The 14894-nt window shown below is 31.3% G+C and overlaps 2 protein-coding genes and 1 non-coding gene across 3 annotated transcripts; 1 reads left to right on the forward strand and 2 right to left on the reverse strand.

The window, feature by feature from the left end:
* Positions 1-7496: 7496 nt before the first annotated feature.
* Positions 7497-8108, forward strand: LOC145113326 (uncharacterized). The gene has a single exon (XM_079049429.1). The coding sequence runs from the start codon at positions 7497-7499 to the stop codon at positions 8106-8108; it is 612 nt and encodes a 203-aa protein (XP_078905555.1).
* A 374-nt stretch (positions 8109-8482) lies between these two features.
* On the reverse strand, positions 8483-8556 carry TRNAV-CAC (transfer RNA valine (anticodon CAC)). Its single transcript has one exon. It is a non-coding gene; the product is annotated as a tRNA-Val (tRNA).
* A 952-nt stretch (positions 8557-9508) lies between these two features.
* LOC145116524 (transcriptional adapter ADA2-like) lies at positions 9509-14261 on the reverse strand. The gene is made up of 13 exons (XM_079052858.1): positions 14139-14261; positions 13962-14053; positions 12830-12888; positions 12548-12726; positions 12359-12424; positions 12143-12268; positions 11981-12056; positions 11796-11856; positions 11609-11709; positions 11294-11516; positions 10459-10669; positions 10038-10382; positions 9509-9915 (listed from the first exon to the last, which is right to left on the reverse strand). Exons 2-13 carry the CDS (start codon positions 14012-14014, stop codon positions 9724-9726), a joined length of 1692 nt encoding a protein of 563 aa, XP_078908984.1. The 5' UTR covers positions 14015-14053; positions 14139-14261; the 3' UTR covers positions 9509-9723.
* Positions 14262-14894: the final 633 nt, after the last annotated feature.

A 14894-nucleotide genomic window follows, 5' to 3' on the forward strand; every position in this document is an offset into this window, starting at 1 on the left:
GAGATATTTTTTTAGTTATATAAAATTATAATCGTTAATTTAAATAAATACGTGAAATTATATCACCTTATAATTTGTATTAATTTTATTTTAATTTTTATTCTAACGTTATTAATTTAACGTAATTAAAGTGAAAAATCTTAAAATTTAAAATTTAAAATGGAGATCCAATAGGTTACAAGTGACATACTATTAATCAAGATGTTTAATAGGATGACATATGACATATGACATACATACATACATACATATATATATATATATATATATATATATATATATATATATATATATATATATATATTCTTTTATTCGGTATTACATATCTACAATTTTACCCTTGCAAATGTATATATTTGAATGGGATACGATATATTATTGGAAATTAACACAACAAAAACTCAACGAAATGCATCACCTTTTTCCATTTCTTTTATTTTTTTGATAAAAAATGCTACTTTATCGGATTTAACATAATATTTTATGTAAATATAAGTTTTAAAATCTTAAAAAACATTTTTTTTTCACTCTTTCATTTAGGAAGTTGAGTAAAAATAAGTATATTTATATAAGAGCGCACTCTGATTTTTGAGTAATCATGATGTTTTGATCGGACAAAATACATGCGAACAAAATTTCACGATTGATTACATTCGAACCGAACAACGCTTATGATTACTTGATGGACCCCATGGATATGTCGATTTCAATCAAATTTTCTTCCTCATTCATCTCCGACCACCGGTAAATAGATTCCGGTGATAATTGCTCAAAACACAACTCTTCTTCATCATCTTCTTCTCCTCCTCCTTTCAACCCAACATACTTCCCCGCCGGAAGTTCTATTTCTATTAGGCTCTCCTCGTCGGAGCAATCGGGACTCTCGCTCGGAAACTGCCCACAGTCAAAGTCGGAATCTTCTTCACTGGTGGATGAAAACCGGCCAATAATGTCGTTTTCCGAGAAAGATTCCGGCAAACCTTTGTCGGAAAATCCAATCTTTACTTCATCTTGAGCCTGGTTTGAGATCTTCCGATCAGAGCAGATAAGATCATGACCATCTTGTTGCTGCGACTGTTCTTTCTTACGAACTTGTACTTTGAGTTTTGCGAGTGGCAAGAACAGAAAGGTAGAAGAAACTAATATCAAAACTGTGATGAGGAAGAAAAAGATGGGAAAATTACAGAAAGACCCGTAAGCGTATGTGAGAATGGGGAGAAGAAAAGCAATAATCCATGGGGTTTTTGGGAAATAAACACAGGATTTCATATGAGTTAGAGAATAGAGACTAATGAATCTTGGAAGTGTTAAGAATACAAGAAAGGATTCTTTTTGAGCACACACACATGCACTAAAACCCTAGAAACATAAACATTGTAAAGATTTGAGAAGCCATGGCCATGTGACCACCTCTTTCTTCACCACATGGCTTTTTGAAAGTTCAAATCAAATTGCCTCAAATAGCAAAATAATAATTAATTCTTAATTATGATAACAAAAATTATATATATATTTTTTATGAATATAGATAATGTATAGAAATCTGAAGCACTGGTTACCGACTAGATATGACAATTTTTTTGAAATTAGTATTGTTAATTAATAAATCAAGTTTTATGTTTTAACTTTTAGTATGAATGTGTTTATTTTTTGTCTTATTTAAAAGAAAGAGATTCAAAAGTTTGGAAGTGTGGTATAAACAATTCTTTAGAATTACTATTTTTTAGTTAAGATCATCTTCGATGATGATGGCAATAAGACGGATAAGGGCCGGCCTTCTTCATATTTGTTTTAGGGAGTCTGTTTGATCGGATTTTGTTTACTTAGTTTGATTTAATTGGTTTTTTTAGCAATTTTAATTTAACTGTAATAAAACCGAATAATATTCGGTTTAATCGGTTTTGGGATTCGGTTCGATTTAAAGGGTAAAGTGAATAAGATTTCATATGTTGTAATCTTTTAGACCAATTGTTTTTCCTTCACAAACTAAGAAACTAAGACTAAAATTTGTTAATCGTAGGTTCTTTACAATTCATGGCTGCATTACGTAATATTCTACTCAATGTTTTAAAAACCGGTTTTTTAGTTGAATCGGTATGGTGACCGGTTCCCGGTTCAACCGATTTAACCGGTTCGACCACCGGGTCAACAAATTTCTATATTTTTCATGTTTTTTCCTATTTTCCTACATATACATACATATATAAATCATGAATTTGATGTTTACAAGTTCAAACATTAAAAATACACATAATTATAAGTTGTAGGTGAATCCAAATACATTAAAATAACATATAATCATAAGTTTTAATGTTTTACATCAATCCATATACATCAAAAAGAAAACAAAATATAATACCGAAACAAAATATAGTTTTAGATTAATACAAACACATCAAAAAACTTTATAACATTTATCACATGTTTTTATTTAAAGAAAACTAAATATATTTGAAAAAATCACAAAAGTTAATTATGTAAATGGTTCTTCTTCATGTGTTTTTATTCGGTTCAACCGGTTTATTTTGACCGGTTCAACCGGGTTTCTCTAAAAACTGGTCGGTTCAATCCGGTTTAGAAATTGACGTAAGACCGGTAATAGTTAAACTGCTCCCTCTCCTGGTTTCCGGTCCAACCAGTCGGTTCAAACCGGTTTTTAAAACATTGATTCTACTTTCATTCTTCTTTTGCAATTTATTACATATTTTATTAAAAGTTATATGATATGATTATGAGTTGTAGTTTTTAACGATCATTTTTTTTAATAGTGTTTTGGATTTACAACTGGTACATTACAAAATAACAAAGAGTTGCTCTATTCACGGTTTAGTTTTGTTTAGACTTTGGAGTTGATACTTCAACACATGATTTTGGAATAACGGGGCTTTCACATGACTATTTAATAAAATTCCTAAAGCTAGCAACATTTTCTATTAAAAGTCCTAAAGCTAGTTTTATTCAATGTATGGGTAAATTGTTTCATTTATACGACAACATTTTCCGTTAAAAGTTCCAAAGCCTGTTTTGATCATATAAAAAGTAAGTAAATAACTTAGGCCCCGTTTGATACACATCTTTTCAGGTTCAAATAGATCTTTCTGGCTGAATGGACCGGAAAGACTGTTTGATTTGCACAAAAGAAGGGGTCTTTCCCGGTAAGATATGTCTTTCCCACAAAACCCCAAAATCATATTTTTCTGGCTGAATGGGCTGGAAATACAATTATACACCAAACTCCGCATCTTTCTTTCTTTATTGGATTATTAATTTTTTAAATAACTTTTTTTTAAATTTATTTTTCATTGAATTATTAATTTTTTTCATCATTCAGCACAGTCAATCAGATGTATAATCAAACAGCATGGTTTCTTTCCCAGTCAGAAAACTTTCCCAGACAGAAACTATCAAACGGGACCTTAGTGAAAATATTGATGCGTCAAATATAATGATTTGATGATGCGGAATATTAGAACGAACACAATTATGAAGATGTATTTGATGAACAAGATATTGTATTCAACTATGATGAGGAAATTACAAAAAGGGAAGATTGCAATCTATCTAATCTATGTTAAAGAGTCTCAACTCATTCAAGGACTACATCTTGTCACACACTAAATGAATACAACATGTCTATTTATAGATACACAAGCCAAGGTAATTAACCCACATGTCATAAAAGGAGGCCCTTGTCATCATCCTTGAATAACTTTGCATCCAACAAATATATCTTGTCTTTATTTAATCTTAACTTGGATGACATCTCATATATGTTGGTTTATAACTTAGGATCCGTTTGATAGTTGATGTATGAGAAAGTTGTCTGATTAGGAAATAAATCATGTTGTTTGATTGTACATCGGACTGACTGTGCTGAATGATAAAAAATGATCATTCATCCAGAAAGATATGGTTTTGGGGCTTTCTGGGAAAGACATATATTACCGGAAAAGATCCATTTTTTCTGCAAATCAAACAGTCTTTGTGGCTCATTCAGTCAGGAAGATCTGTTTGAACTTGAAAATTTGTTTTGTGTTGCAGTAACATATAAGACTAAGGCCCCGTTTGATATGCGTCTGACCGAGTCAAGTCAGACGTTTTTGGCTGACTCGGTCAGCAAAATGTGTTTGATAATCCAACTTTGGTCATCTGACTCGGTAAGAAATGTCTGACCCAGAAAGGAGTTGGCAGAAGGCTGACTGAGAAAGAAAGCAAGGCTTTCCAATAATACCCTTGCCTTTGAATAAAAATTGCAGCTCAACAAGTGAAATGGGAGGTTACGGGAATTGAACTCGGGTCTCCCCTGTACACACAATGGCGTTTACCAGTAAGCTAAAGGGTTTTTTGTGTTTTAATCTCTAAAATAGTATATTTAATGTCATTTATGCTGAAAGTTTTGTATACATTATTATTATTATTATTATTATTATTATTATTATTATTTTTATTATTATTATTATTATTGTTGTTGTTGTTGTTATTATTATTATTATTATTATTGTTATTACTACTTTTACTATTATTATTATTATTATTATTATTATTATAAAGAGCACCAGGGTAAAATTATCATTTTGCATCAGTCAGCACATTTAGTCAGATGTATAATCAAACATCATGGTTTCTTATTCAGTTAGAATTTATTACTCAGACAGACTTTTCTCAGTCAATAATTTCTTAGTCAGTAACTATCAAACGGCCCCTAAGAGTATGTGATAAAATGACTGTGGCTAGCCTAAGGAAGCATTTTGGACGCTGGAGGTGGGCTAACTGAAGTAGGCTTTGAGCTAGAAGTGATATGAGAATAATGGTTTGTGATAAAATGATTGTGGGCTAAGGAGGCATTTTGGGCTCTTTAGATGGGCCAATTGATGATAGTCGTGGACCTAAAGTGAAGATAGGAGTTGAAGGAAGCTATAAAAACAAAAGTTTTATTCGATGTATATGTCCAATTTTGATATCTGCATCTATATCCAAAAAAGATAAATAAAATCGAAATGTAATGTTAGACTCCTTATTTAAAACCCAAACACATTATGTTGGCCTTGTTATATAAAGAGTAAATTACATGAATGGTCCTATGGTTTAGGGTAATTTGCGCGTTTAGTCCATAACTTATTTTTTTAACTCGGAAGGTCCCTACTGTTTGGTTTAGAGTAAATTACACCAAGCGCGTAACAAAAACAAATAGTAGGGACCTTCCGAGTTAAAAAAATAAGTTAGAGACCAAACGCGTAAATTACCCCAAACCATAGGGACCATTCGTGTAATTTGCTCTTATATAAACCAAAAACAGATAAATCATGTTAAGGTTTGGGAGGAAGGGTCGTTTTTGAAATCAAAAGTTTTCATTGATCTGCTTGAAGGATCGTGTGATCACTTTCCAAATATGATATTTCGACCTTATGTTTGGGTATTTAGAAATCCATATTTTGGGGGTAATCTTTCAAAAAACAGTTTCAAATCAAAACACTAATGAGAAACTACGAACTACAGATAAAATAGCAAATTAGCATTAAATTTTCATTTTATCACGTAAATAATGAATGACAGATTCAAAGATAATCATAAAAAAACATATTATGAAAATAATATTTTCCATAAAATTTTCTTAATTTTCGGAGTAGGGTGCTGCCCCTTGGACCCCGCAAGGGGCGCAACACTTTGACCCCCACCATTTTGGTCGAACCGAGATCAAACTCAATTAAATTACAAACCAACATTTATTAGATATCATCCAAGTGATGATTGAATAAAGACAAAGATATATTTCAATAAGCTATTTCACTCTACTTTTTATATGATCAAAACAGGCTTTGAGACTTTTAACGGAAAAGTTGTCATATACTTGGAAACAATTTACCGATACATTGAAGAAGTTACAAACCAACATTTAATCCAAGTTAAGATTGAATTCAATTACACTAGAATGATGAGTTGACATCGCCAATAAGTCAAACCAAAATAATAAATAAAAAAACAAACAAGCTTGGGTTTCAAAATAATCCAAGTTAAGATTGAATTTAAATCTAATGGTCTTATTCGGGTTATTAGTTAACCCGAATTTTCAGAAAATCAACCGAATCTAAACCCAATAAAGTTATCTTTATCCGGTTAACCGAATCGAATAACCCGCAATTTGCATATCCCGAACCAAATAAAGTAGACTTGTTTTGGGGTAAAAACAAAAAAGAAATTAATTTAAAGCTAGATGGAATGAATATTTTATTGGGGAAGGTTGAGGACTCACCTATCCTTATAGGAGTTTTGCTCATTTTCTAGTTTAAAATGACATCATTAGATTAAATTACAGATTCAAATGAAGACAAATGACAATGTTCAACTGTTACATGGTTGATCACTTTATCATATGAAGCATGCTTCGTATGAATGTATGCCGATTATTCGAAGACAAATTACAATGTCCACTTGTTCGATTTAAATTATATGAGCCCTTGTTAAATCATAAATGACTAAATAATCTTCTGGTTTTGTAGAAATGCATATTGATAAATCACTTACCACCAGAAGACTCATTATCGATTTAAATTATATGAGCCCTATTACCCCATACAAGTTAGTATCTTCAACAGAGCAAAACACACCACAAATAACCCAAGGATAACCATTTCCAAGACTTTCTTCAAGTTGGATTTTTGGTTTTAGTTTGTTGATTTTATTTGTGGATATTATAAACATGTTTATTTTCTTGAGTTGTGAAAGCTAACATTCTGTGCTTCAGACTCTACATATTTTGTAACTTAATGCAATTGCTTTTCTAGAATTACTTTCCCAATCTTAGTAGCTTTCTATCTATCTAATGGTAGATAATGAGCATGAAGAACCTAAATAGGCAGTGGCGGAACTGGTTTGGAGCCAGTAGTAGCCGGTGCACCTCTTAAACATTTTGTAATAGCGTAACTTTTTTTTTTAATATACTAGTGCACTACTAAAAAAATTTATGTTTACTTCCAGATTAAATAAAGAATGAAAACTAACTATAATATAAATATCTAATAGCCCGTTACCTAATAATCTACTAACCCAATTATATTTTTAATTTATTGGGCTGATAATAAATAAGAAATTGTTATTTAATAAGCCTATTACTTAAAATAAAAATAAAAGCTTAAAAGGCCCATTAAATGGAATTGGTGAGGGTATACGTGCACAATAGAATTGGGGAAAAGAAAAGAAAAACAAATCATGTCTCATTTGTTTAATGCGGCCACTGTGAAGACAAAAGGCAAGCAGAGAATCTTCATTTTGTCTTTTTTTTGCCAAATCAACTTGTCCACTCTCTCAATTTGGCTTCAATTTGGTTTCACAAATACTCTATCAAAACATCTTCAAAGAAATAATCAAAATATTTTGGAAGCGACTTCTTTGGTGAAAGTAACGATGAAAACGTTGAAAACTTTAAGAAATAATGGGTTTCCTTCAATGCTGGAGAAGGTATTTTCTTTTTGTCGTAACATTAAATTGAAATTGTGGAAATGTCCGAATTTTATGTTACTCCAAGAAACCGTAGAACCAATGTTACTAATCAACATCACTTTGAAGTTGATATTTTCAACACGGTTTTGGATATGCAAATTCAAGAATTTGGGGACCGTTTTAGTGAAGTGAGCACCGATTTACTAGAATACATGACGGCTTTGAGTCCTTGTAATACATTTTCTATGTTCGACAAATCAAAGTTGGTGAAGCTAAGTGAATTATACAAAAATGATTTTAATGATTTGGAAAGGGTATATTTTGATGGTCAACTTGAAACATATTATCACTCTTTGATTGATGATGATAGATTTGCTAATTTGAAGGGCATTGCAGACCTTTCTCGTTTGATGGTGGAAACAGGGAAACATCGTTCTTTTCCTTTGGTTTATAGGTTATTAAAGTTGACTTTGGTTTTGTCCGTAGCAACCGCAACCGTTGAAAGATGTTTTTCCGCAATGAAACTCTTGAAGACCGACTTACGTAATAAAATCGGTAATGATTTTTTGAATGATGCTTTGATTTGTAGTTTAGAAAAAGAAGCACTTATGGATGTTAAGATCGAACGAGTGATAGAACGCTTTCGGAAAATGGGCAATCGTAGAGGTTAACTTTGAAATGTTGTATAAAACTTTTGCGCTAGTTTGTTATTTCTATTGAAATCGTAATTAAAAACTTTATTTTACTATCTTTTATCGGAATTTTTTTTTTGTGCTACGTCTTTTAAATGTTTCTGGTTCCGCCACTGTAAATAGGAATCTCATGAAAAGCATGTCTGACTTTTCATACTTTAATGTCTTTTTAAATTTCTCTCTGAGTCAAATGAGAAACAGGAAGAACATAGTCAAACAAAATGTAGGCACCAAATTCAGTCTTGTTGTTTGATTCGAAAGAAAAAATCTTTGTCGAATCAATAGCTAGATATCACAAAATAGATATGATTTTTTTTGGGTAAAAAAAGAGAGAAAAACCATTAAACAAAAAATGTCTGAGCCCGGGTTCGAACCGGGGACCTCTAGTGTGTGAGACTAGCGTGATAACCGACTACACCACCCAGACTGCTATGTCTTAAAGTTGTATTAATTATTCATATTCGTTCAATCAACTTATACCTGAACTTAATTATTTGATTCCATCATAAACATAATAATAAATTTGAATTATCCCTTTCATTCTTATATCAGTTTATTTTGTCCAGATAAACATATATATAATATATCTTTCAATGTGCTTGTATTCACTTATGTGTTGTTTCTTATTAGTCTTTACCATCTATCTTCGTTTGATCCTTGAACTTATTCGTGCACATTTCTTGTTGAATTTTATCACTTTTAGCACATGCACACTTAATTCAAAATAATATTAAAATTGGGCAATCCTTAACTAAAGTTGGTTGTTTTCTAAAGAATTAAAGGCCAATCAATATAAAGTAAAATTGTTGGATCCTTACATACAAAACACAGTCGAATCAAAATCACAATGAATAACCAAGAATCACACTGCAAATATCATACAAGTACATAATATATAGAAACTTTAAACCCTTAAATAGACCCAAATACATTGCCTCACAACTATTTAAGAATAATAAATTCTTAGCGTATGGTCGAACAGTGCAATGGAGACAAGAAAATCATTACTACTCACAAAGAAAAAAGGCGACTCCTAAATGCTAAACGAGTTTTTTTTTTTTTTTAGTAGCTGATGAATATATCATAAATATTTCTCACGGAACATAAATTGAGCTCACAAATACTTATTTGTACAGAAAAAGCATTCCCAAGTTCGCCATATCTGTATCTATTTTTGTGAATAACTCGAAATAAAATCATATTTGTTATCATTTAAATATAACAATTTTCAAATTTAAACACACATTATTTTATATTTACATTTTTCAAATTATATACCCCAAGTTTGTATTCACTTCATAGTCCAATTTGGGACTGAACCGGTTCTTTTCCACAAACCAAAGCAATACCAAACTGGTTTAAACAAAATCGCCAAATGGTAAAAAAAAAAAAACAACTTTTTACCAACATCCTCTATTGAAATTGTAGTATATGTTTTCCATTAGCCAAAACATCGAAGCCATTGACTCATTAAATACATATAATTCATATATCACAATCAATTACCTTCAAAAAAGAATTAACTTACAAAACCACACAAAGGTTGTAGTCCACATTCATAAATAACAGCCCGTGGGTCGACCCAATATGGGTCTCACGGTTGACCAATTCCCTTCTTTAAAAGCATGTCATACACTCTATCAACCTTAGTGGGGTCCACATTAAACAAGCGATGCGCATCCGACTTTTGAGATATATGACCATTCAAAATCTCTATAGAAAGCTTCTCCAACATGCTCAAATAATGTACTGGAAGCACCCTGATCTCCGTGCACAACCGCTTTTCCTACACCAAAAAAAAAAATTCATTTTGTAAGTTATAGTAGTTGGGAGGAAAAATGAAGGGCAAATAAGTAAAATACTAGTGTCATTTTGTCTAGATTAAGTTGAAAAGATAGAAGTTCTTACAGCTTCGTTGAGTAAATCAGCGCCCAAATGACCGGTAACATCCCAATCGTCCAGGCTGGCGATGGCCAACCCTCCACCTGTCGAAGAAGAATCTTTTCCGCCATGCGGACTGCCATCAAGATCACCTTTCAAATGATTTGCTCTTTGCAAGAATTTGCCACTAGGGCCAGGCTGTATATTACTATTATTATTATTATTATTATTGATATTATTAATATTGTTGATATTATTGTTATTACTATTATTATTGATTCTACGCGAGTTTTCTTCGGATTCTCTTTTTCTCTTTTGTTCGATGTATCTTTCGGCATCTGCAGATGTGCGACAACCAGCAGCTCGTGCTTCCTAAACACGTATTACAAAATTAATATTAAAAAATAATAATAATAAGGATTAAATTTAGAAAAGAAAAAAAAGCAACCTGTAGATCTTCAATTCGTCTTCGAATGCGGTGTTCTTCAATAACAGTTTTAAGCAATTCTTCGTGTTCTTCTTTTGTATGAAAACGCATGAAGACTCTGTATCTACGACATATTTCTTTTTCTTCAGGGGAAAGACACTGTTCAAAAGGGTCAGCATAAAGTAAATTTCTTTCAAGAATGAAGTCTTTCCTGCGTTTCCTTTCATCTAGCCTGAAAAATGTTACAAAAACAAATAATATTAATAATAATAAGAGAAATGAAGAGATTCAAAATTGGATTTGGATGGAATAGAATGAGTAAATTACATTTTTGGTCCCTGAGTAAAGTTGAGTTTTGCAAGTTTGGTCCAGAAGAGTTTTTTGTCCTTAATTGAGGTTTTTAATCCTCTTCTGAGTAAAATGACTGTATCCATTCAGGGACCAAAATTGCAAAAAATGTTATACTCGTGGACCAACAATGTAATTTACTCTAAAAAAGTTATTTTTAGAAAAAAAAAAAATTATAGTTCAACTAAAGTGATGCAATTCTTAAAAAAAGATTTGTCAATAAAAATGGGTTATTTTACAATTTTTCATTCCATTCTAATTTGAAATGAAAAAATAAAGGGCAAATGACATAAAAGCCCTTAAGTTTGGCAGAAATGTTCGGTTTTACCAGGTAAACCTGCAAAAAGGGTAAATGTGAAGCAAAAAAAAAGTTGCAAACCTCGGACTTTAATGAACCTAAAATACGCAAAAGAGTAAATCCACACATTTCTACTAAACTTAAGGGCTTTAATGTCATTTCCTTAACTACATAAATGCATATATTCAAATAGAACAAGTGATGGTTGACCTTTTTGAGTATATACGCAAGACACGCAGTTTAAGTTCACGTTCAGCATCAGTATCAGTTTCCTTAAATTCCATGTCAGCAAGTAATTGTTCAGCATCATTATCATACTCAACTTCAAATTCTTGTCTCTTAAAATTATAGCCAGTTAATTCAGTAATAGAAGGGCCTTCTTCTACTGATGTTCTTAGCTTTTTCTCTCCAAAGCTTCTGTCTGCATGAGAATCTGTGAATAAAATAAATAATTATAGAATAAGTTATGTTTCTTTATTCTTCAACTACTTATAATTGTAACTAGTTTTCTTATTCAAAATTCACCTTCTATTTTGATTCCATCACCACCTTTGTCACTTTGGACAATGCTTGATGTTCTCTTACCTGCCCCTGTTGATGGATTAACTGTGCTAGAACCTTCAACCCTGACAAATATTACCAAAAAAAAACTAAATAAAGCTATCAAGAAGGATTTATGAGAGATATAGAGGTTAAAAAAGTTTATTTTTACTTGATTCTTGCAGAAAATGGAGATTCTTCTTTCACCAAAAGTTCCCCTCCAGTTGGGAGTCCTGATATGCAAGTTTTAAAAAAATCAATCAATGTGAACATATCTCCAAAAAGAGTTAAAATCTCAAGAAACGGAAAAAAAAATCATAATGCAATTATATACTAGGAAATAATAATAATAATAACCTTTTATGGCTTCACCATGCCCTCTGGCCATTGCAAGAAGTTCTTCTCTATTTTTTCCCATAACATGAGACATATCCTAGAAAAGGCAAAAAAAATATAAGATTCTGCTAATGTGCTACAAAAAGAATAATATAAGAGGAAAAAATGAATCTTTTTTTATACCGGAAGTGGGAAGCAAGGTGAATTCATGTATATGGTATTATAATGTTCAATACAATGTGATTTGCTTTTGGTTCCAACATGTTCAGCAACTTCATTCCAGTTTGCTAGCCCATACATTTCAATCCCCTGTTTCACAAAAAATTTCATTAGAAAATCAGAAAACCTTAATAACATAAACAAAACAAAAAAGTTGAAGGTGGGTATAGGAGAAAATACCTCAAGTAGCAAGATCTCCTCATCTGCATTCCAATCAGAACAGAAGAGAGGAAATGACAGATTATCCTGTGGAAAGAAAAAAAAAAAACTCTAAGATTTGAGTAAATTCAGATGTAAAATTACTAAAATAGAAAAGGTTATGATATGAATCAAATCACAAAAAAAAAGTAGTAACAAGAAATTACTAACCATAACTCTATATGGATGATTGCTTTTATGAGGAGAAACCTCAGCACCAACAGAAAAGCACTCAACACATAGATCAAAATCAGAGCAACAAGCACATTTGATACGAATCTTTCCTGAAATGTCCTTGTTGCAGTAGTTACAATGGTACAAAGCCTTTTTCCCTTCACTCATCCCTTGGCCTATTATCATACAATAAAACAAATTGAGTTTTTAAAAGTGCAAAAACATCATATATACAAAACTATCTCACAGCATTCTTCATTCTTGTAATCAAATAGATACCTGAAGTTGCAGCCTCTAGATTCTCTAGATTTGAGGTAGTCCTCTTTCTCTTTGATCGACTAAATAAAAATGAATGAAAGTTACAAAAGGATTCAAATCAGAATACAATGCCAAAAATAGAAGTAGCAATACAGATTAACCAATAAAATGAACTTATGTTCATATCAACCAAGACTATGGAGGCGATATATAACCTAACAGCCGTTCTAACCTTCACTCTTTAAGCCCAAAAAACCCTACTTTATTAGTATATATAATGCAGAAATGAGAAATTACCATAACCGAAAAAATGAAAAGAAAATACAAATATGATGACCTTTTCACATTTTTTCTACTCTAACATGCATTTATGCTATCTCATTCTAGGCTGCCTTTATGAATTTTCCACTAAAAGAAAGATGTTGTTGAATTTGGATTCTATTGATTCGTATATGACATCATTTCATTGAATGAAATTGTCAGCATATAACACCATATTACAACATTTTGTTAGCTTAAAGATTAGTTGTTCTAAAGGCATTAAATTCTATATAACCATTCATTCAAACTACAACTTAACTCAACTCATACCATGTAAGGGACAACAGATGGATATAACTAAAATACAAGTAATAAGATGTGTTCATTTAAATTATGGCAGGCATTATAGAAAGACCCTCATACAACAATACATACAATGGATAGTGTTCACTTTATCTCTTTATACAGCCCAGCTGAAGAGAAAGAGCTAGATTTTGACTTCAGATGATAAGGGTTTAGAAATTGTGCTGACCACATTGATATTTATCAAAATGTACCATAAGTGATAATTGGTTTGTAATAAATTTGATAAAAAAATGGAGCTTGATATCAATTTAAAGCTGTATTCCTTTCCAGAATGATGGAAGATTATCCAAAAACTTAAAACGGAGGCATAACCACGGAGTCCAAATGGTCAAGCAGGCGAGCTTAAAAGATTTTGAAGTTGTATTACTGCACATGGTTTGTCTTCGATTCATAATCGTAGCGAATTACCAATCAAATACTTCAGATTACATGAATGTAGCTAATCTAAGCCACTTAAATTAGAGTAAAAGTGAGTCCGAACAAAATTACCGAGTTACACATATTTAAATTAAAATATAATGCATACCTCTGGCTAGAATCCGCCTCTGCAGAGTGATTGACTGCGCGTGAACGACCCATTCTTCTACAATTCTATGGAATAACTTCGGTGACGAAACCCTAGAATTTCCAAATAAAGTGACACTAATTTTCTATACAAAATCGAGAATACTTTAGTTAAATTTCGAAGGGAGTAAACCAAAACTTGTTTGTGTGAGTATAGACGAGCACGTTGTCGGAAAATTTAGAGCAAAACCCTCCTGGATCGATCACCGGAAACATAAAATATCGAAGAAGTTCATTTTGATTTTATAAGGCAACGAATCAGTTTAGTTTATTTACATTCTGACCCATTGTGTTTTTGTTATGTATAACTTCACACCAACCGCGAGATTATTAATAATTTAATAATATAATAATATTCATTAAAATCCTACTATGGTCCTAGGGATGAAAAAAAAAATCCGAACCAACCGAGAAACCTGAAACCCGAAAATTTTGGGTGGATGGCAAAAAAAAAAAAACCCGAACCAACGGTGAAACCCGAATATTTTGGGTTGGTTAACGGGCGTTATCATGTTATTCTATATATATATATATATATATATATATATATATATATATATATATATATATATATATATATATGGCTAGATTATTATGTTTCTTACAGTGCTAGAATGGACCAATAGGAATTTAGTAAAATTAAATAATTATTTAATTAAATAAATATAAATATTAAATGATTTTCATAATTGTATATATTAAATGATATTCATAATTATAATTCTCTTTTTATGAAAACTAATTAAATCAGTCATTAATGTAACCAATAACATTCTTTCAGAATGAATTCGCATCTAGGTTTTATATATGAGTTCGTTTTTTGTTTCAGAACTCACTCACTTAAAATACAATAAAGTTGCATGGAATATGAAGAACGAGAGTGTATTCTACTAGA

Source organism: Lactuca virosa, chromosome 5 (genome assembly GCF_052849685.1).
Source record: "Lactuca virosa cultivar CGN04683 chromosome 5, Lactuca_virosa_CGN04683_v6, whole genome shotgun sequence".
Taxonomy (NCBI): domain Eukaryota; kingdom Viridiplantae; phylum Streptophyta; class Magnoliopsida; order Asterales; family Asteraceae; genus Lactuca; species Lactuca virosa.